This window comes from Pseudorasbora parva, chromosome 21 (assembly GCF_024679245.1).
Source record: "Pseudorasbora parva isolate DD20220531a chromosome 21, ASM2467924v1, whole genome shotgun sequence".
Classification (NCBI taxonomy): Eukaryota; Metazoa; Chordata; class Actinopteri; order Cypriniformes; family Gobionidae; genus Pseudorasbora; species Pseudorasbora parva.
The window spans coordinates 12,401,710-12,424,555 of record NC_090192.1 but is presented as its reverse complement, the minus strand read 5'-3'; the positions used below and the strand labels follow the sequence as shown (position 1 = coordinate 12,424,555).

Here is a 22,846-nt window from a genome sequence, read left to right as displayed (position 1 = left end):
CAGAACAAAATATTCTGTAGCCTATTTTGGTCTCAATACTGCCGACGTTGTCTTTGCTGTATCAGTAGGCTACATATTTATGTTTAACATGAAGTATAGGCCTTCCCCGCATGTCATGTAGGAGCAGCAGCGTTGCGTCAGATACGTTTCTGTTGTGCAAAGAGAGAAAACGCCATGCAGCTAACACAACAGAAACGACACGCAGTTAACGCAACAGAAATGCCACGCTCACGCCAGTGTGTAGCCGGTCTTAAACGCCATGCGCGCCAAAAGCAGAAAAAAACAGTCCTACTCGTTTGAACCGCTTCACACAGACCATTTATCAGCTCTGCCCAAAAGAGTGCGCAGCGTGAGCTTGGAGCAAAAGCATTTACTTCGCTGATGGGTAAACACCGCTGAGATCCAGCGAGAAGCATTTGAGTTTGGCACACAGCTCTCTGATAAAACCCTAAAACTGTGGTAATGTTTTTATTTGCATCTGACCTCAAAGGACTGAACCAGAGAAGATTTCCACATCAAAGATGATGTAGAGCACACCTGCCTATTATGTAATTGTCATGGACCAATGACCAATAAAGTTTGTTTTGGCAAGCTGTTTCCAACTCCTAAAATTAACTTCAAATGAATTTTGTTTTGCCCTGATTTTGTTCGAAATTACATAACTCTAGTTTGTTCTTCGATTTCACTTGAAGTTTATTGGAGCCTTAACCACCTCCTGTGGTGGAAATCTAATTTGTAATGTTGTTTGTGTCTATGTGGTGTTTTTAATATGCTTTAAACAAACCATTTGCAAACTCATCAGTCAACACATTTGTTGAGTATTTTCTCCTTAAACCTGCAGTGAACTAAACACAGTTTGAATTCGTTCCCCATTCTCTGCATCGCAAACATGTTTTAACCAATCCCGTCAATGTGTGGGCAGGCATTAGCATATCATTAATTATGTTGCAAAGCTGGCTTAAATAAGCCAGGTTATCACAGTATCTTTTTCTATTGAGATGGTGAACGGGAACATGGCTTGGTGTAACATTAGCAACACATTATTAGCTGTTTATTAATATAGTCAAGCCAAATGGCAATCATATGAATTATTATTATGTGTCCAACATTAGAGAGTGATACAAGTATTACTATTCTGGGCTACACTTTATTTGTGTCATTGATACAGTGTTATTATATATATTTATGTACTGAGAATATTAACTACATGTACTTACTATAGGGTTATGGTAGGATTAGGGTTTGGTTGAGGGTTAGTTGCATGTAATTATGCCTAATTTATTGTTATTACTATGGTACATGTGACATATGTAACAAGGACACTGTAAATTAAAGCGTTACCCCATTCTGTTACATCAACTTGTAGATGACCCTATAATTCATTCTTCCTCTTATTTTGGATCAGTTTTTGGGTCAACCATATATGGCTGAATTAAACCAGTTTTTCCACTAGCCATTGTGCAGAGTTGACGACAGTAAAGTTGACCAAGTGGATCAGATAGTCTGAGCTTGTGTGAGAGAGTGGAGGAGACTAATTTGCATATTCATAGTTCTGTATATACCAAATGATGCAGGGGTGTGGATACACTGAAGGCATTTTAAGGCATGAAGAAATTATTTTCACAGGGGAAAAAACACCTAAATGTGTCATTTTTTTAATTTATTTTGGTGATCAAAGATGAGTTTAAGGGATAAAATTATTGAAAACGTGGTTTAGGTTGGAGCTGTGGCTTGATAGTTGAACTGCAGTACTCAAATGTGCAATAGGTTTGAGATCAGCTTGCATCTCTTCAATAAGAGGCTCAAAATAAAAACAAATAAATTAAAAACAGAGTACAGATTGTATACTACAGATTAGACTAAGAACATTGTCCAAACCAATATGAAGTACAGTTCAAAATAAATACTAAGAATTGTATGTGATTACACTAATGTAATTACACTAAACTATTACCTGGAAGGTTTGCTTTCTAACTCAGTTTTCTTCCTCAGTCTTCCTGCATCTCCTGGACCAGCCGCTGGGGCACTGGCCACGTACTCCTCCATACTGCGGTCCATGGAGTCCTGGAAGGTGACGTTAAACATGGAAACACAAGACGGGTGTAGCACTGTGTAGTCTCTCGTCCGGCCTCTACTCGTCGTTTTCCCAACATTTTCGGCCCCGCTGTCCTGCAACGCTCCTGTGGAGCTATGACTGGAAGCACTTCCACTCCCATCAGCTCCACCAGGCTGTTTGCCTTTACTGGGCCTGCAGTACGTTCTGCAGTTGGGTGCCCTGAGAACAGACTGAGAGTGGTCCTCGCTTTCAGATGGCTCAACGGGAACATTGAAGTCCCTTTGGCTATACTCGTCTAACCGAGTCTCAGTGGAGGATGTGCCCTGAATGTTGCTGCGACTGTAACTACTGGATGCCCACAAGGTAGATGGAGGGTTTTTAGGTCCTGTAAAAAGTGATGTGGAGCGTGCCCCCAGACCGACCACGGCGCTCCAGGGATCATAGGAATCCTTGTCCTCTGTTTTTTCAGATTTTAAAGTGGTGGTCTGGGCATAAGGTCTCGTGTCGCTTTCAGATGGGTTTTTGTACCATGAATAGCTGTGGCGGTCAGTGCTCTCAATGGACCAACTCTGGGTCTTTCCTACAGAAAAAAAAAGTCAAGAGTAAAACCATCAGTCAGAGGTAACAACTTTAAGTACATGACCAGTCATGTTCCTAAATCAATAAGGAGTAATAAAAAATAGCTAATGCAAATAGGACATGGTATAATGTTAAACTATTAGAAATAACTTGAGGAATATACTCTTATTTACAACTATAAGCTGTACCACTTTACATTTACTTTGTTTCTCTCGCTAAAATGACACTGATTTAAAACTATTATTTCTTTATAAATTTCATCCAAATTTGTGTACATTCAAGCAAGCACAAATCAAGAGCACATCAACTCGATCAGTTTCCTAAAGTATTGTCTTTTATACATTACACACTCTACATTATACAACCTGATCAAATCGTCCCTCAAATGCTAAAGCACTAAAAAAAAAAAGGGAAAAAAAGAATATTAATTCCAAATTATGTTAACAGTGGTAGCATAATTACATTAATTCAGCAACCACACATGCAAACAATAGCTTGTTTGCAATAATGTGGTTTTGATGATGTGCAAATGAAAAGCAGAATGGACGAGACGAAAAAGAAAAATATAATAATAAATCACAACATGTCGTGATCCATATGTTATGAAGAGGATCGATTTGAGGATCGACTGAATTGGAAGACTTGCCTGCCATCTAGACAGTTTATAGAGAATGTGAAGCTGCTGTCACGCTGTATTGAGTTCTGGTTTGGTCTTGTTTAGGCCTGTCGCGATAGTCAATAAATCAATTAATCGCACGATAAAAAAAAAATGAGCTCGATCATTTTTTAATTGCCATTTGCATGATTTTTTGTTTTCCTCGTCTCTCTCGTTGACTGCAGGCGCCTCGTCTGTTTGAGGAGGTGTTTATACTCGATGCGCAGACCGAAATTTGACGTGCACAATGCCAAGCGAAATGGGGTCTCACACACCCTCGCGCTCGAGCGGACACGTCGTGTATAAACGATGCTATGTATAAAGCTACACTGAAGTTTGATGAACGAGTTAATTCTTCAGTTCAATCTTTGTGTGCTTAAAAGGCACATAAGTTCCTGTAGAGATAGCAATACACATTCTCCTTTTTTTGCCAAATAAATGAAAAGCATATCATAAGTGTCTTCTCTCTTGCTGTATCAAAATATCACTTTCCTCAATGTCCCCAATTTTTTTAATACTGTATCCTAAATTGTGGATAATTAATATCATATGCTGAAGTACATTTCTGTAGTAAAAAAATAAAATAAAAAATAAAACAAGAACCGTACAGAACGGAACGGAAAACCGTGACCCTAAAACAGTGATAAGAAACCGAACCGTGGGTTTTGTGAACCGCCGTCCCTACTATACACCTAAAACACAATCATCCGTTGCAGTTTTCATACATTTTATTTATTGTTTTTGGTACTTATTTAAATTATTATAGACAATAATTTGTTAAACAGACTGAGAGTACATGCTTTTATTGTTTTTGGTTGTTTTGTTCATTTATTGTGGTTATTTAAAATGTTTTCCCTTTTTAGTGTTAAATAGTCTTTAGAAATTAAACTTTATTGATCTTTGAAAAGGTGTACCTGCATTTTTATGCCATTATCATTATTTTAGATATTATCGTTTATCGCAATAATTTCTTGGCCAATTTATCGTCCAGCAAAATGTGTTATCGTGACAGGCCTGGTCTTGTTGCCTTTTTCTAGTCAGTTTAGGTTATTTTGTTTATTATTTTCTGTCGACTCATAATTGTGAAAAATTTCCATTGTAGATCATTCATGCAGCATTGAGGAACTCACGTTCATGATCATCTTCCAGGTGGGAAACTGGTAAGACGTTGGATAGCAAATCTAGTGGTTTACACTGATTAAACCCACTGCCTACAACTCAATAAAAAAAAGGGAAAAATCTCATTGCAGTGTTTTTGCAAGTTCTGAATTTTGTTTCGTTTAGATGCACTGATTGATCAGCCAGGGATCAGAATTGGCCGATTTTCTGCATGATCGCGCTGATCGGTGATCGGCCGATCAGTCTCACATGCAATCATAGTCATGCTCACGGTCACAGCCCAATGCAAACATGCCGATGGCATGGAAGTTTTTTACTGTGAGAGAAGTAGTGGTCACAATAACAAAATTATGACTTCGATACGATAAGTGGATTTTTGTTTGTAAATGCTGTCAAGTATAGTTCTTAGAAAGAAAATCGGAATCGGCAAAAATCGGTGTATATATAAAAAAAAAAATCAGCCAAGAAAATTGCAATCGGTGCATCTCTAGTTTCATTAAATAATTAACATTACAGATTCTCACAGAACTTGCCCACAGCCAATTCAAAACTGTTTACAAGCTTCCATGGATTTGATTTTGGTTGTTATTTGTTGAAATAAATATACCATATAATGATGCTGAAGCAGCAGCGAGTGCACAGCGTGACAATTCAATTGCATTGTGAACATTCAATGCAATAAAATATATTTTCTTTATAGCAAACGATACCAAAAAGAATGTGAATGTTTAAAACGAAGCCGGTCTTCATATTAAATATCAGCAGACGCAAAATGCCACAGACTATGCCTGAGTCCATTAATGTTGTCTGATCCCAAGACTAGTCAAACACAGGCCAGAAGATGATTTAAACACACAGCTAGACATCTTCAAAGCAATAATCACACCTCTGCAGTCATAACAACAACTGTGCTATAGTCTCCCAGACAAGACTCACAATTTACCACTTACATTACTGGATGTATTCATCATCTTACCTATAACCACATTTATGCCTATGTACTGTGAGTTAAGAGAGTAGACAAAACGCTAATGGCAGCTTTGGAAAACCGTCTACTACAACATACAAAACCCCCATTGAGCTCCATGGCAAAAGAAGCACAGGGGCTGTTAAGCATCTATTACACAACAGCACTTACACAATTTCAGTTATATCACCACTTCAGTAATTCAGAACATTTCCCTTTTCATTAGATTGTTAAGAGACAAAAACGAAAAAGTAGACTGTCACCTCAGTCACCTCACACAGCTAACTTTTAAACAACATCCAAATGACTGTTAATTTATGACAATGTAGTCATTACAGTCAAACTTCCTTTCACACTTCAAAGACTGATTACTGATTAAAACTTAGTTGAAAAAGGATTTATGTAACGCCTATAAATGACGTTAACATCCGATTTGAAGCATGTGTAATGTGTGAAAATGTCAGAAAAGGGGCACTTACATTGACATTGTTTGACAGGGCAGCAGTTAGTGTGTTGAGGCGACCTGACTGACAGCAACCGTCAAAGATGCAACAAATTTAAGCAGTAGTTAACTATGGAAATGAACAGTAACATGATACAGCAACCACCAATCAGCAATGGAAAGGCAGCACGCATGATGGGTCCCCTGAAGTTGGAACATCCACTATCAACCAACCATACAAAACTGTATGATTGTCTTTTCAGACCTTAAAACTGCACATGATCTCCTTTTCACATCCTAACTGAACTCCTTCCCACAAATTGATCATAGATATTAAAGGGTTAGTTCACCCAAAAATGAAATTGATGTCATTAATCAAACGTAAGACCTCCGTTCATCATCGAAACACAGTTTAAGATATTTAAATTTGGTCTCTATTTGCATTTTGAGTATTGTGTACTTTGATGATGGTTATTGTTTGCACTTAAAGAGGTTCACCCAAAAATGAAATTGATGTCATTAATAAGTCTAATGTCATCCTAATGTCATTCCACACCCGTAAGACCGCCATTAATCTTCAGAACACAGTTTACGATTTACATGTTATTACTCTATTTAAATTTGTATAGGCTATTATTATAGGCTATTATGTGAATACCACTGTTAGCACGTCTTTCTGAAAAACCTAAATGAAAGTTTATTTAATTTATATTATTGTTCTATTGCATTTGTTGTCAGTTTTGTTTGTAATTGGCCTAGTTTCTTTGTTCTTATTTTATGTGCACTTGTCTTCTGTAAATGTTTTTGGCACGCACTTAAAGGGGTACTTCAGCGCTGGGAAGATGAATCTGTATTTAAACTGGGTCATTAATGTAGTAGAAATGTGAAATAATTTTTTTAATTTAGTGCTTTCTAGACAGAGAAAAGACAGAAAATGTATTTTTGTCTCATGGGGATGAAAGACTACAATTCCCAGAATGCTTCGCTGCCCTGTGAGGCCATTCCCAAATCCACCGCTACTGGATTACAGAGACTGAGTTCCTACAATTAAATACTGAACGTGTCTGTTCAATATAACGATCGAGTTGCCGCGTGAGTTTCACAGCAGACTCAGATTAGGACTCAGATTGCATTTAACGTCATAAATGAGTTGATGAGCTCTCGTGATGAGAGCTGAGGTAATCGCGACCACATTCGCGGCATACATTCACAACGCGTTTTCAGTTCATGCCTTTGGAAGCTTAACTTTCATAGAAATTAATTTGAGAAGTTAAAACACTTACAATCGCTTAGCATCCGTTTAAATTAATGCCTGTAGCTGAGCTGTGCTGTAAGTGTGATCTCCATTCCCCATGCACGAGTTAAAAACATGCGGAAATGGCTCCCTCTGCTGGCTGTAGTCTTTAGCCTCTGGGCAATCATTCCTCTCGTGACGCAAATATCGTCAATTTGCGTCACGAGAGGAATTTTTCCAGAAATAAAATGCATAAATCTCTCGTCTCTGGGGGATATAAGAGGGGGGAGCACGATCATTTGAATATACTCCAGGGTTTCTACTGATACAAAGCCATATGTTAATCGCTGAAGTAACCCTTTAAGGCGCGCATACACTGTGCGAATTCAGAACACTCAGGAGGTCATGAGATATTGCAGACGCTACGAGTCAGTTAATTTGATAATCGCATCAAATCAGCTGGTACACGGCATGACTGTTTGCACCACGAGCCCGCGACGATCGCACAGCTTTTGCGTTAAACACAGAGACTGGAGCTTTCAATGTTGCTGCTATAGCTTCAGATACAAAAAATAAAGAAAAAATAGCAGAGAACAGTTATTTTCAACTGAAACAACTAGAGGGAGAGATAGGGTGCACGTGAGAGAGAAAGAGTGTGTGTGTGTGTGTGTGTGTGTAGCCACTGAGCTAATAATACTCATAGATTGAGCCTATGTGACGTGGTTGTGCATGATTTGGCAATAGTGGACAGCCATACGCTGGTGAAAATCGGGCCAACTCCTCGAACTTATTAAACATGCTTAAAAACGTACTCGGCTCATTTCTCATTGATACTTCATATCATCCAGCAATAATAGTGTTAAATAATTGTGATTTCAATACTGAACAAACCAATCGTGATTATGATTTTTGCCATAACAACCAAGCAGCCCTACAAGCAACAAGCACGTACTGAACCATGGATGTTGCATCAAATGGTTCAATATTATATTGTGAATTATTAGAATTACGGCATCCCTTTCAATCTACCCTAACCATAAAGTTTATTCTAAGTGAGCTGAAATGTCATTGTCTGCCAAATTAAATGCTCAAGCTCCTTTAAGTCGAGTGTATTCTGGTCTGGCTGTCCAAAGATGTATTAATCATTAGCTTGAAATAGGGCTGGACAATAATTCAATATCAATATATATCGCGATATAATTTTTTTCAATAACGGTGATATGATTTTTAAACACATTTCCGATATTTCGATATATACATTACAGCATTCCTCACTGACTGACGTTCAGGGCGCAGCCGTCAGAGAGAGCAGAACATGATTGGCTACTTGCGCGATGACGTACACCACAGTGCTCAGCAGTAGTAGGCTGATAGATCCAACGCGGCAAGTTTTAGCTACAAAGTTTTCCTGACTGTCCGCAACACAAATGTGACTGAACGAACTTCCACAAGTAAGGAGAAAGACTAACGTTAATTCAGTGGGGTGGAAGTGGTTCGGCGTGTCCCCCGCACTTTTAATAAAGTGTATTTTCATCCCCCGCACATTTACTGGGTCTCACCGGTCCTAGTCGACCCGCTCCGAACGGGATTCGAAACGGCATTACCTGGAGCGAGGGCGGGCAAGTTAACAGGGACGCTATAGACCGCTTTCTCTAACCTCGGTTGATTGCGTGCTTCTTGAGGTCACGGGCAAGTGTAGCCTATACATAGAAACCAACGTGAATACATCAAGATTTAATTTCAGAGACAAAAAATTATCTATGCATGACCTGTCATTTTATTCTTATCTAAATATGAGGAGGGCGCTCTCACAGAAATCCAAAAGCGGATTCGTAGAAACTTACTGTCGCGCTGGAGCTGCAGCTGAAGGAAAACAATCGTTATGAGCTGAAAGGTGACGACGACAGTCAGACGATTGCGACAATATATGAAAGCAATGAAGGAGCATCATGAGCAACAAAACTGTTTTCAACACTGATAATAATCAGAAATGTTTGTTGAGCATCAAATCCTAATATGAGAATGATGAGTGACACTGAAGACTGGAGTAATGATGATAAATTCAGCTTTGATCACAGAAATAAATGACACTACTATATATTCACGTAGTGAACAGATGATGTAGATCAGAATAATATTCCACTGTATTATGTTGTTTACTGCATTTTTAATTAAATAACTGCAGCATTAAATATATGCTATAGTTTTGCATAAATGGAAAATAGAGCGCTATGAATTGTTCTTCACTGAAATTTAAAACTTAAAAGAAAATGCTCAATAAACTGCGTCTGCGGCATAGGAGCACTGTACGCTGTGAAGCAGATCCACCATCTGAAGCAGATCCATCCGCTGAATATTCTGAGTCTAAGAGTTCTAAAAGCACTTTTGTTTAATCTATATTAAGAATAATATAATCAGCCTATATTATAGTTTAAACTTAAAGATATTAATATTAATAAAGTGAGAGTCTTATGTTTATTTGATGTTGATTTCACATTTCTTTTTCATATAAAGGCTAAATACAAATAAAAGGTGAACATTAATTTATTTGTTCTGGTTTAATTTCTAAAAAATTATATAGTTTTATAGGAGGACTATTCATAGACTTGGCAAATACATTTTTCAGAAGTTTGTAGGTACAGACATCCTTTGTGGCAGTTCTTAGTAGTTTTTTCTAAAGCTTTTATATAATTCATATCGATATCGGAATTATATCGTATCGACCGAAATTAAGAAAAATATCGTGATATGAATTTTGGCCATATCGTCCAGCCCTAGCTTGAAAAATAACTGGAAAAGTTTCAAAATTGAAACAAAATTGTTACTCTGTGTTTATAGCTATAGCGGAGGGGTCTCCATTCTCATAGAATTAAAACGATTATTAAAACTTTTTAGTTATAGTAATCATCCATAATCTACTTCCCCTCTGATCCAGTGGGCTTTCTTCTGCTGTCTAGAGAACAATAGGAACTTAAACGTCTACTTTTTGCCAGACAATAGATTGATCCAAGCATTATTCGCAGGAGCAACAAAACTGAAGTATCTTAGGGAGAGACACTCATCAGCATGCATTATCATAAGAGACCCTTAGCGGTTACAGACAAGGTGATGAGTTCTGTGTGCTGTGCTTCCAAATGAGATAAGCAGCTCACACAGGCCTGTCCAGACGCTACGCTCCATCGGCGTCTAAGTGTTCCCCTCGTATTAACATCGCCGCTGACGGGTGTCAGTGTTCTGAAAGTTTCCTCTAACTTCACCTCATTGATTACTTAGTCAGCCAAATGATTTGCAAGACCCTGGAGGAGTACCGACCTGAAAAAGCAATTATGCAGAGGAAATGTAAAATAGAGTTTGGGCCAATTAAAGATTTTCATTTCTTGGTCTGCTGGGAGCTCCAGGCTGATGTTGTAAGAGTCAGTCTTCCGTATCCATTACTGTGATATTAAGCAGGGTCTTACACAAGTCTACAGCCTGTAACGTTGGTCCTAATCATTTACAGCACTTATGGTGCAGATCCCTTTAGGGAAGTTCAGACAAATGCGAGAAAAAACAGAGAAAAAAAACACATGTATGATGTCAGTTTATTTCATGTCTGTACTGCACCACATCCACACTACCATTACATGAGTTTAGCTCCAACCACATTCACTTCCGCATTTCTTTTCTCTCCTAACAACACAATGAAGAAATCAAAGTGTGACAGTTTGTTTTGGGCATTTTGTTGAGTATAGTCAAAGGCCTATGCCAGCATCAGGGTTTCCGTTGTCCGGTAATTACCGGACATTGGCCGGGAAAAAAATTAAATGTCCGACAAAATGAAATCTTTTCGGTCAAATTGTCAGATTAAAACTGCCTCTTATCGATACCGTAAGCCTGCGACGTGATGCCTTCGCTGTCATGACAGCGCTCCGTGGCTATGGAGGATTGCAATTCTCTACAGCCTGCGAAGCAGAGTATGTGAGCGGAGCGGCGAGATTTTGAATGGAGTGAGGAGCGATTTTTTTTAAAAGTCGGAGCGTTGTGGTTTTTACTCGCTCCGAGAGCGCTCCACTACCGCTCCATCACGAGAACAATTTATGACAACGGGCCGGCACAGCACTACATTTTTCGCCAGAACTAGAGCGTAGATCGGCTCAAAAAAATTAGGCCCGGCCCAACCCTACCCGAGCCCATGCACCCGAGAGACCGGCCCTGCCCGTGTAAGTATCGAGAACGAGCCAATAATGAGCGGAGCGGAGCCGGTGTGATCAGCTCAATAATCCGCAGGCGCGCGCTCATTAACCCACCGGTAAAATGATGTTCGTTCAAATCCAGCTCAGACATGACATAAATCTGTAGCTTACTATACTTGTTGTAGCCATTAAACAATGTTTTTTTTCTTCATATTTATGTTTAAATATTATAATATTATTTTTAGATTTCATCTGATTATGATAGGCTATAAGTGCAAAGATTCAAGTGGGTCAGAAATGATTTTGGTGGTTATATTTAGTTTAATATTAAGTTTTGTTAAGTAAAAAGCCTTTCTTTCGTTTTGTACAAATTGTCTCTTAATTTTAATAAAGGTTTCTTCGGTTAATTGCATGTATTTAATAAATAAGAAATAAATAAATAAGTAGACTAGGTCGCGGAAGCCATCGCTTTCATTGCTCATTAACTGAAGCGCGTCTCAAATAAACTGAAACTCAACAGGCTTGCCTCACAGACATGAGGAATATGTAGCCTAATATGTGTAGAAACGAAAAGATTTAAATAAGCACATGGTGCAGTGTTCAGAACTCACGGTAAACAACCAGCTGGATACAGATGATCACGGCGATGGGCATGAGCGGGATGTTAAAGTTTAAGGGATTTTTTTTTTTTTTTACCTTCTACTGAATATGATCGGGTGCAAGCACATTTTAAACAGTTAGCACTTATTTACACACGTAATTTTGTGAATAAGTAATTTTGTCGTTTTCTCTAATGATTTCAAAAACATCTTGTAGTGCTTACCTGCTTATAGTTATCAGTATACTGTTATTCTATTATATGATTTTGTCATTTCACACGGTGGCCAATTTAAATGTTACCAACTAAATGAGACATACTGAGTTTATAATTAAATTTATTAATTGCATCTAAACACAATAGTGTTGTGCCAAGATTTTTCACGTGAATAAAGGCAAATAGATTTGCACACTTTGCTTAATCACTGGTCTAGTCTGTTAAACTTGTCAGAAGTTCTCGTTTCTAATCTGCCCTCGTAGCCTATTTTCTCTCTCATCAAAACCGAATACCATCAGTGATTGTACATCAAGAGCAGGAACAGTTTTTGTGCATTTTGTTTCGCGATCTGACCGGAACAAACAGAAAGTCTGCAACGGCGTTAAGCGTTAGATTAAAGCGCTCGTCTGAAGACTGCATGAGCCGAGAGAGAAATCTGCTCCACTGATAACAGCGGCAACGAGTGCCTGATCGCCTCTTATTTAACAAACGATTGAAATGATACTCTTCTAGTTAACCAGAGATGTTTTGGTTGTATTAGTTAGGTTAATCCGTGAAGCAAGATGTTTTAAAAAAGTAGTGGGGACTTGTCCCACCTGTCCCACCCGCAAATTACGCCTATGAGTTAAAAAAATTGGTTGATTGACGTCAATCGGACGTTAATGTTTTTTTCCGTCTATTTGAAAGTTAGGCTAATAAACATGTTGCATATACGGCCTGATTATGTCATTTTTTTAAAGTTACATAAACTGCTTTCGGGAGTTTTTGACCGGCATATCATCAAAATGTCCGGAAAACGAAAACTCTGCCGGTCACTTTGACCGGCACGATTTTTTTCTAGCGGAAACTCTGGCCAGCATGTATATCGTAATATAGCCTTCTGTATAGCTCACTGAATATTTAGCTGACAGTTTGTCACTCTTTAACTCCTGTAAAATATATTTCAGATTATTATGAATTTTATGAGTTAATACTAGTATCTAAAATACGTCATATTAATGATATTTTATTTAGGCCATATTAATTATATACACAATTAAAAAAGATAATAAAGGCTATTATAAATATAAATGAGTTGTATCAGGGTACAGAAAAATGTTCATAATTGTTCAAAAAAAAAATATCTTTAGCAAAGTTTGCAGTATTTTCTGTTTATTTTGATGAATAAAATAATTCATTATTGTTCAGCAAATATTAACAAATATTAACATAAAATAGTTTTAAAAATAGTTCAAAAACACTGAATGAATGAGCTCCCATAATAATTTAATAAAGTTGTACAGTAGTATTCTCTAAATATATTTGTATTATATGATGATTATTATCATATTTTGACTATAAATATGATTATCATCTCTAAGAGGAGCACCCAACTTAATATATAATATTTACCATCTGAATCTTAACCATGTCATGTCAACAAAATGTTAAAATCAGCTGTTTATAATCATGTTAAATACTTTTACATATTCTGTTATTGAAAAAAATGTTGCTTTATTTACTTATAAACAAAAATCCTAAACAAGACCATTGTCTCAAAATATATTCAATAATTTTAGAGATTCTCATTTGCTACTTAAATCTCCAATAGAAAAAAAAAAGAGATCAAATTAGCGCAGAATCAACTTTTTGAAAGCATAATTACAACAACATAAATTAAATTAGTACTAAAGCCTAACAATTGTATTTACAATATGATTGTAAAAGGATTGATATTCATTCTCTATATTAAGATGACTCAACCCCCTTATAGTGCCCCCTTTTTTGGTTTGGGCCACTGCCCCTCAAAATGTCTGTGCACGGCCCTGCCCCACATAGAATATGAAGAATATGAAAAGCCATGAAATGCCTCAACCAGTTACAGTCCCAACGCAAAAACACACAGCAAAATATTGGCTAATTGGCTAAACTGTCATTACTGACAAAATCCCAGATTACATTTCTATTGAAGAAACCCTGAAAATCACCATTCAAAAGATCTTGAATAACTAGAAACTGTACACAAAGGCATAAGCTAAAACAAAGAGCTTAGCAGCAACAACAAGCAATCTTGACGTTTTTCTTCCAAGCATTCACACGTTGCTGAACATCTATCAGAAACACCTGATGAAACTGAAGTGGAATTCACCAATGCTCTTGCACGCCTCTTAAATCGCAGCAAAAAGCCACTGAGCCTAAGAAACTGCAAAAACTGTTGACAAACCCTCCAACTAAAGGATGTTCAAGGATTTGGCAAGACTTTGTGATGATACGTGCTTCCTAATTTAATTTGTGCATTACGCCAAACATGGACTTCCAAAGTCAAACAGAGTAGTTATTTGTTCAAATGTTTCAGGCAACAGTTAAAAAACCACAAAAAAAATCTAGGGCAGGTTTATACAATGTGGTAAGTGCTTCCCGTTGAGATAAATGGGTCAAACACCTGAACGACACTGACAGCACATAAAAACTGATTAACACAGTTTTAATGCTGGAACAAATCAGATATTTAGTTTGAACATTACAACAATTCATTTCAGGGTGGAAGAGATCCTCCATGAACAAAACATACCTGTAGCAGAGGTGTTAAAAAATTTCCCAGGGTCCTCTGGCACTTTGTGAGCACTCCTCTCACTGCTAAGAGCGAAAGGGGCCCTGCTTGGGGCCACGGCCTCCACGCTGGCTGGCTGGTTCACCCTGCTGTTGGGCTCCAGCGTCAGACTGGCCTGGGATCCCCCTGTGGACGTCACTTTGGATTTAGACTGGGCTACGTTACGAGACGTGACCGGCTTGGATTCGTCGTCACTGTCGAATCCGAACGGGTCCTCCGAGCCATCCCCTTCTGAGACCTTGGACCTCTTGGTCTGATCTGTCACCTCAGTCTTTAAACCAGGCCTCTTTGCTCCCACCTTGGCTTTGTAAGTCGTCTCACCCCATTTGGTGCTGAGCGTGGCCCTTTTATTGGACAAAACCTCGTCAAACTTGGAGGTCCCATCTCCTCCTCTTCGGCTGTATGTTTTTCCAAATCTAGACGTCATTGTGGCATCTGTCTCATATTCCCTGTAAATGATCACAAACTGTTTCATGAATAATTCACTGGATGTTTTGCAATCAAATGCTGACTATTAACAATTTGCCTCAAGATTAATCTGTTCATAATGAATAAAAACAACATTATTCCGTATTCTACATGTCTGAACCTAAAAGATCTTAAGGCAACTCATTATGAAACAGACGCACTCCTAAACTCATTCCAACCAGAACATTTTTATGCACATACACCTCACAAATAGCAAAATAAAGAGGGTTAAAATCAACTTTGTGTCCAACATAAGAAAAAAACTATCTGATGCAATGTGCTCAACAGCTGAGAAATTTAAGCTTTGATATATAAAACTAATAAAAAAAGTTCCAAGATCCTAACTACTACAGCAGCAAGGCATGACGCAATTATTGATTAATCGTCTGATCATGATTATTCATTCTAATCGTAATTATTTGACAATACTGCAATATTTGTGGAATATACATTTCAATCACATTTTGCAAAAGAAAAAGAACATTGTTGTCAAGTACAAAAAGGTAGTCAAAGGTCGTCCTTTATACCACTTCCGTCGCTTTCCGCGCTTTCGCAGACTAAAGCCAGAACGTGCGAATGTCACAACAGGAAACACGCACGCGCGCCCTCGGATCAGTCGGACGTAGTGATGTACAAGTAGGCATGTGCCGATATCAATTTTTCATGTTGCGATTAATTGCTGAAGTTATCACGATATACAATATTATCACGATATTCAAATAAGTTGCAAAAAAAGTGTTGCCATAGCATAACAGCTTTAAGAACTACTTTTGTAATAACAAAAACAACTGAATGCATTACTGAATACAATAATGCACCAAAAATATATACAGCTCTGAAAAAAAAATTTAAGAGACCACTTAACACTTAAAATCAATGAGAAATCAATGTTATGTGGTCTCTTGACTTTTTCAGGGCTGTAAAAGTACAATTTTCAAACAGATTAAAGTGCAAAAGAATTAGGCTATAAAGAACAACGGGTAGGCTAACAAATTACAATAAGGTCTCATTATTTAATGCATTAACTTGAGCAATAGCTACATTTGGTACAGAAAGTATAATGTTTTTGTTAATGTTAGTTAAGAAATACTGATCATTGTTAGTTTTATCTTTGGTCCATTAAAAAAATTATTTTGATTTTGATTTTAATGTTATTAAACAGTAACTAAGAAATTAACATTACTTAGAATAATTAATTCTTTATAAGTATTTTTCATTGTCAGTTTGGTAATAATAAATTAACATGTTAACTAATGAAGTCGTATGTCTCAAAGTTTTACTGAACAATAACAAATAATCAGAACAGTTCTAATTATTAGGGCATCTTGTAGTCCAGATTAAAACATAAAAATGTTTAAGTTTGAAAATAAATAGCCTATTAAGCCTTTAATTATTAAGTATTTAGTGCTGTGATGAACAACATTGAGATAGAAAAAACGAACGGCTGTTTTAAAAACTACACGCGGTTTCTTTTGTTTGCGGGGTTTCCAGGGTAAGCGCTGCATTCTGCAGTTCATCAGCGCCCTCTGCTGTCACTGAACGGCACATCATTAGCGCGTCTCCTTCACTCGTTCATTTAGCTTCTCCTTTACACCTAAGCGCGTATCCCTTTGGCGCAGAATACAACGGTGTTGAGCATTTATACGGTCGATTGGCAAAGTATTATTGAGTGCATTATAAAAAAAATATTATTGGTAATAAATTATTATTTACGATATTTTAAAGTGCCCACAATAACAATATTGTGCATATTCATTATTGTGATAAATCGCATTATCGAAAATCAGCAAATGTCTATGTACAAGAGGTAAAAACGATATAAATACTGTTCGTTTTCTCACACAAGCCGCTCGTTTCGTGTCTTAGGCCATCAGTGTGTCCTTACGATGGGGGATTGTTTAATTTGGACTTCTCTGTGTATGCTCTTTGAGGTGGTGACCATAGACCTGCATTATGTGAGGCACAGACAAGAACGGTTTGACCTAAAATGATCAAAATTGAAACTACTGGGGAAACAAATACTCCTACATCTCAGATGCCCATGATAAAATTCCAAAGTAAAAGACTATACAAGAGCAATGCATTCAATAAAACCTTGAAAACATAAAGTACACACACACACACACAAATAAATAAGTATAAACCAACAACAAAGAAACACAATATACGATTTTTCTATGTATGCAACTCAGCCTAAAGGCTATGCCCATCGATTAAATATCCACAAGTTGGCTAATCAAATCCGGGGACACACTGAAGCATGTCGTGAGCGTAGGGATGGCTCGATACCACAATTTTGGATTCGGTACGGTACCACAATCTAATACCGAAGTACCGATATTAAATCGATACCACAAGGTCTGATATTAGCGCGGGTATATTGCACGCGAATGAGAACAATTATGCAAGTTTTGAGTTTATAAAGTGGGAAATTACCACAAATGTTTCTTAGTAAATGAATCAGCAAAGCTTATCACATCAAATCAGTCATTTGAAAACTTTCTTGTGAGAAATAATTTCAGCAAAAATCTCTCAAAATTAGCAAATTGCTTCTGGTTTCAAAAGACATCGCACTCAGTGGCGATTTCTTTAAGACTGCAAGGGAAGCTCGGCTTCCCTTATAATGTCACAAAATTAATGGTCAAATATGTACTATTATATTAACATTGTATTGACTAAAAATGCGTTAGAAAACGTTTATCTCAAAGACGAGTTCGTTTACATATAGCAGGTCGGCTGACTCGATTTCCATCCCATACATTCCCGCAGCGTCACAGTGCATTTCCCTATTGAAGCCCAGCGCCCATTGACTTCAATGGGGCTGCTTTGAACGGTTTTTTTCAGCGCTTCGAAACTAGACGGTCATTGGATAAACGCTGCGATTATGTCCCGCCCACGGACGCTCAGCGTCTCTGGGAGCGAATGGGGAGTGGGCTGGCCCGGACTCCGAGCTTCTGCGTGATGATTGGAGGGTCTGCATCTCCTTTTGACTGACAGCGATTCTGTACTATAAGGAATCACTGAAGCTATTCGCGCTCAGTCCCATCGCGAATTTCTCAAGTTCATTCGAAATAAAAACTGCTGCAACCTATTTCTTTGATATTTGCTTGGCGAAATTGCTTCATTTTCATCATACATTTCACACAATTATACACCACATTCCTTGTTTCAGTTTTACAGAGTTTAATATTTTTTTAGATCGTTCATTCATTCACAGGGTAAAAGACCATTTTCTTGAAAAGGAACGTAGGGCAGAATTTACTTTTAAATAAATAAGACAATTGGCCGAAAATGAGCTTCCCCTCTCTGACAGACCAGTAACTTAGCCGCCAATGATCGCACTACACTAAAGCAATCTGCATAATCCTATTCAACATTTCACGCTGGTCTCGGGATGGATAACGGAAATCATTTGAACATGCAAGTGATTTTATAGCATTTCGTAATAACAGTTACAGGAGATATGAGCTCATACGACACACACACACACACACACACACACACACGCCTGTCACTTAGTCACGCTCGCACATTACACATTAAGTTTCCTTAAACAGTCAAATACACAGAGTTATGTACAAATGTCCGTCTTTAGTGAGTAAGTTATTCACATAAACACAGGCGGTTGTGTCTAACGGGAATATAAATAGTGCAATAGTACGCGTGCAAATATAATGAGATCTAAATGTCATTGGTTGAAACGAACGCTGGAGATTGTGATATTCGATCTTATGTTAGGCTGTGTGTGTGCGTTGATCAGTGTTAAAAGAAAATAAATGTCTAAATGAGATGGTTTGAATGATTCACTGACCTGTCGATCTCTTCAGAAGTCTTAAAGTCAGAATAGTGACAGATATGCTTCTTGGCTAGGTTTGATGGTTCTTCATCAGTTTTATAAGCAAAGTCATTACAAATGTCACTTCTACTCCTCTCTTTATTAATTCGTTTTGGGCATCTTGAGTGAGATTCAACTGCTTTATCCATTTTGTTCGTCTATGTTGTTGTCACATTTGCCGGTTGTTTCGGGTCAGTTTGGGTAGCGCGCTGCCATCTAGCGGTGAACTTCAGAACAGCAGCATATACCGAAATGTGCCAAATCATGATATCGTACCGTTTTAAATAAAATATATACCGGTATTTTTCCAGTACCGGTATATCGCGCATCCCTACGTGAGCGTCTCGGCTGCATGGCGTGTCCGTTTTTGTTTCGGCTCCCATGTTAACAGGTTGGAGTTGGCCCACTGCCTACGTGACACGCACGGAAAACGCATGCATGCTAGAAATAGAAGAGCGCCTATTTCTCACGCGAGTTGGAAGCGTCTCCAGGCAAAACAGAATAGGAAAAGATTTTTATATATCATTTTGACACAAATACATATTAACAAATGACATTTTCATGTTTGAAAGCCTATAGGTTAACATAGATGCAGAAATATACGCCTAATTGTAATAATTAAAAAACGACAATTATCGATTTTGATATATTGCAACTATTAATACAGAACTAAATATTCTGTAGCCTATTTTGGAGGCAATACCATAGACATGTGGTCAATAGGCCACTGCCGACGTTGTCTTTGCTGTATCGAAAGGCTATTTATGTTTAACATTAAGAATAGGGCTTCCCTCCGCATCAATAGCAGCAGCGCCGCTTCATGCTTCTAGTGTGCAGAGGCAGAGAATATATATATATATAATTTACACTGACAGCTCAGAGTTGTGTATGTATGTATGCATGCATGCATGCATGTATATGTATATATATATATATATATATATATATATATATATATATATATATATATATATATATATATATATATATATATATATATATAATACAATACACTAGGGATATATACACAAGTTGTTGTTTTTTTTTAGAGTAAAATTAAGTTTAAGTAAGGCTTTTTAATTATTTTAAGTAAAACAAAGAAAGAGTATTGCAATAAAAAAATGGTCTTCTTTCTCCTTACCCTCTTGCTTCTGTCGCTTAAGAATAGAATAGCAAAAAACTGATGTAACAAGCCACCAGAACCAAACCGAACACCGTTGTGAAAAACTGAGGTATGTATTGAACTGTGGACTAACTGTATTGTTGCATCCCTAATATTATATATATATATATATATATATATATATATATATATATATATATATATATATATATATATATTTTATTATATTATATTATTTATATATATATACACACACACAAGTATAATGTAATAAAGTAGAAGACTAGCGACTAAACAAAAAACAGTTACTAGACAATAGCAATTCTATTGCCAAGATGTGTGCAGAGGATTATATATAATATTATGCGACCTTAGACCACAAAACCTTTTTTTTTGTTTTATGTACACATCACCTGAAAGCAGAATAAATTAACTTTTCATTGATTTATGGTTTCTTAGGATATGACTATTTGGCTTAGATGCAACTAAATGTGAAATACTAGAATCTGAGGGTGCATTAAATATTGAGAAAATTACCTTTAAAGTTGTCCAACTGAAGTCCTTAGCAATGCATATTACTACTACTAATACATTTTTTTGATATTTACAGTAGTAAATTTACAAAATATCTTCATGGAACATGATCTTTACTTAGGCTAATATCCTAATGATTTGGGCATAAAAGAAACATTTATAATTCTGACCCATACAATGCATTGTTGGCTTTTGCCTCAAATATACGTGTGCGACCTTTGACTGATTTTGTGGTCCAGTCATATATTATAATTAATTACCGGTATATGAATAATTTTCACAGCATTTAAGGTAATCATACAGGCCTGTTTTATAAATAAATTTTTAAAAAATCATTATATTGTTTACAATTTTAATTTAAAATATAACATTAGGTTTACACTAACATAAAACAAAAACAAACAGTTAAATCGCAATTATTTGTATGCCAATTATTCATCAGCAGAAAAATGCATGATCGTGTTAGGCCTATTACCAGCACTAAAAAGAACCAAAACCATTGATTTTAGACAAGCTGAGGTTGTAAAACGGTATTTCTTGAACTAAATGCCATGGTACATTAATATGGCAATTATTAAGCTCCATATTATTACTATATTCATAATTTAAGGCTGTGATTGGATTGCAATCTAGTTAGTGCCAAATGAACAAAACCAACAGTATTAAACAATGTTGTTGCTATAATACCACTGGATGTTTATGTTTTTCAAACACTGTGATATTATATACATAAAGAAATTACAAATAACTAAATAAATAGGCTTAAATGACACTGTGCTCTACGCAACTAAGAAAAAGAATGCAATGTGCTCAGAAAAAAAAAAAAAGTTTAAGCTTTGATACCCACAACAACTAATAAAAGGCAGTGCAAGATTCTGGCCGAGAATAGAATTCCATGAAGGAATAAGTAAACGGCAGGGCACGTAAACATGACCAATCATACCATGGTATTACCATTGACCATAATATTACCATAATAATTTTAGCCAGTTATTGGCTTGCAACCTAGCTAGTGTCAATTGTGCAACCTCAACAATATTAAACACAATGTATGCTATAATTCCATTCGACATTATTGCAAACGCAGCGAATTCTCCTCAATAATCTGTAATAAACTAAGAATGCTAAAAGCCAGTGGGACAACACGCTAATGCTATTCATTTTGACTATTGTCTTCGTGTTAACGTTAACGTTACCTGACATTTTAGAAACTTCCTTCCCTTCGCTAAGCAAATAATACATTAACGCAACTTCTTCCCTTGGATTAAAATGAAAGGGGGTCTTAAAGCTAGCACAGTTGATAAAAACAACATGTCCATGCTAACGGCTAACAGGCTAGCAAGAGGATTAGCATGAAGCTAACAGGCTAATAAGTCAACGCTATGAAATACACTTTCATCTCCAGCATTAAAACGTATTTAACACTAGGTTACAATGCATATATAGAACGTACAGAACAAGTAAATCCACAGCAGGGCCAAATGAGGTTAAACACTCACCTGGTTGGTGAAGAGAGTGAATCCGGGCCTTTGAGCTCCACTAACACTATAAACAAACACTAAATACTGACACACAATGCCTCAATAACTCCACCGACACAGTTATCGGTGTGTCTGAGATATAAGTTTCAGTATAACAGAATAGAATGATTCAGAGGCTTTATTTTTAAGTTTTCCTCATGTATTTCTCCCTCAATTGTTTCGGCACTGAAACACCAACGGCCTCCATTCGCGTTCCCCCTCCTTCACGTTTTCGCATCACGACAATCGCGTCGCGGCAAAGGCGTATACGTGAGGACCAATCACGTGCCGCGCCGGAGGATTTTCGAAGCGTGTGATTGGCTAGCTGTAGAAAGAGCCTTGAACTTGAACACGATGGGCGTCACGTACTTCTTATTGAACTATGGGGATTGTAGGCACTTATGTTTGTTAAGGAATTTAATGAAATTGTATTTGATTAAAAAAACATATACACATCCAAGTATGTTATATTCAACTATATAATCTTTGGTTAGTACAAAAACGTCTAGTAACCAGTGATACAACTGAATAGAAGAATAATCCAGTTTGGGGATGTCAACAGTTTGGGGCAAAAGTGAATGCAACAAGCATGTTTTAATTTTTCTATGTAGCCTTTGTTTGTCTTGGCCATATGTATACATATACATGTAACATATCTATGGTTTGGGCCAGGAATATGTTAATATTCGCGTCATCTGACACTAACAGGTCAAGTGACCCACATGTCTCCTAGCAACA

The 22,846-nt window shown here is 37.1% G+C and overlaps 1 protein-coding gene across 1 annotated transcript in view; it reads right to left on the bottom strand.

The window, feature by feature from the left end:
* The window catches only part of waplb (WAPL cohesin release factor b), a 79,103-nt gene extending 56,756 nt beyond the window's left edge, over window positions 1-22,347 (bottom strand). The window contains exons 1-3 of the mRNA XM_067429181.1: window positions 22,088-22,347; window positions 14,590-15,077; window positions 1,955-2,636 (exon numbers count right to left, since the gene is read on the bottom strand). Coding sequence (XP_067285282.1) covers window positions 1,955-2,636; window positions 14,590-15,055 — 1,148 coding nt within the window. The 5' untranslated portion in view covers window positions 15,056-15,077; window positions 22,088-22,347. The remainder of the gene's footprint in view (window positions 1-1,954; window positions 2,637-14,589; window positions 15,078-22,087) is intronic.
* Window positions 22,348-22,846: the final 499 nt, after the last annotated feature.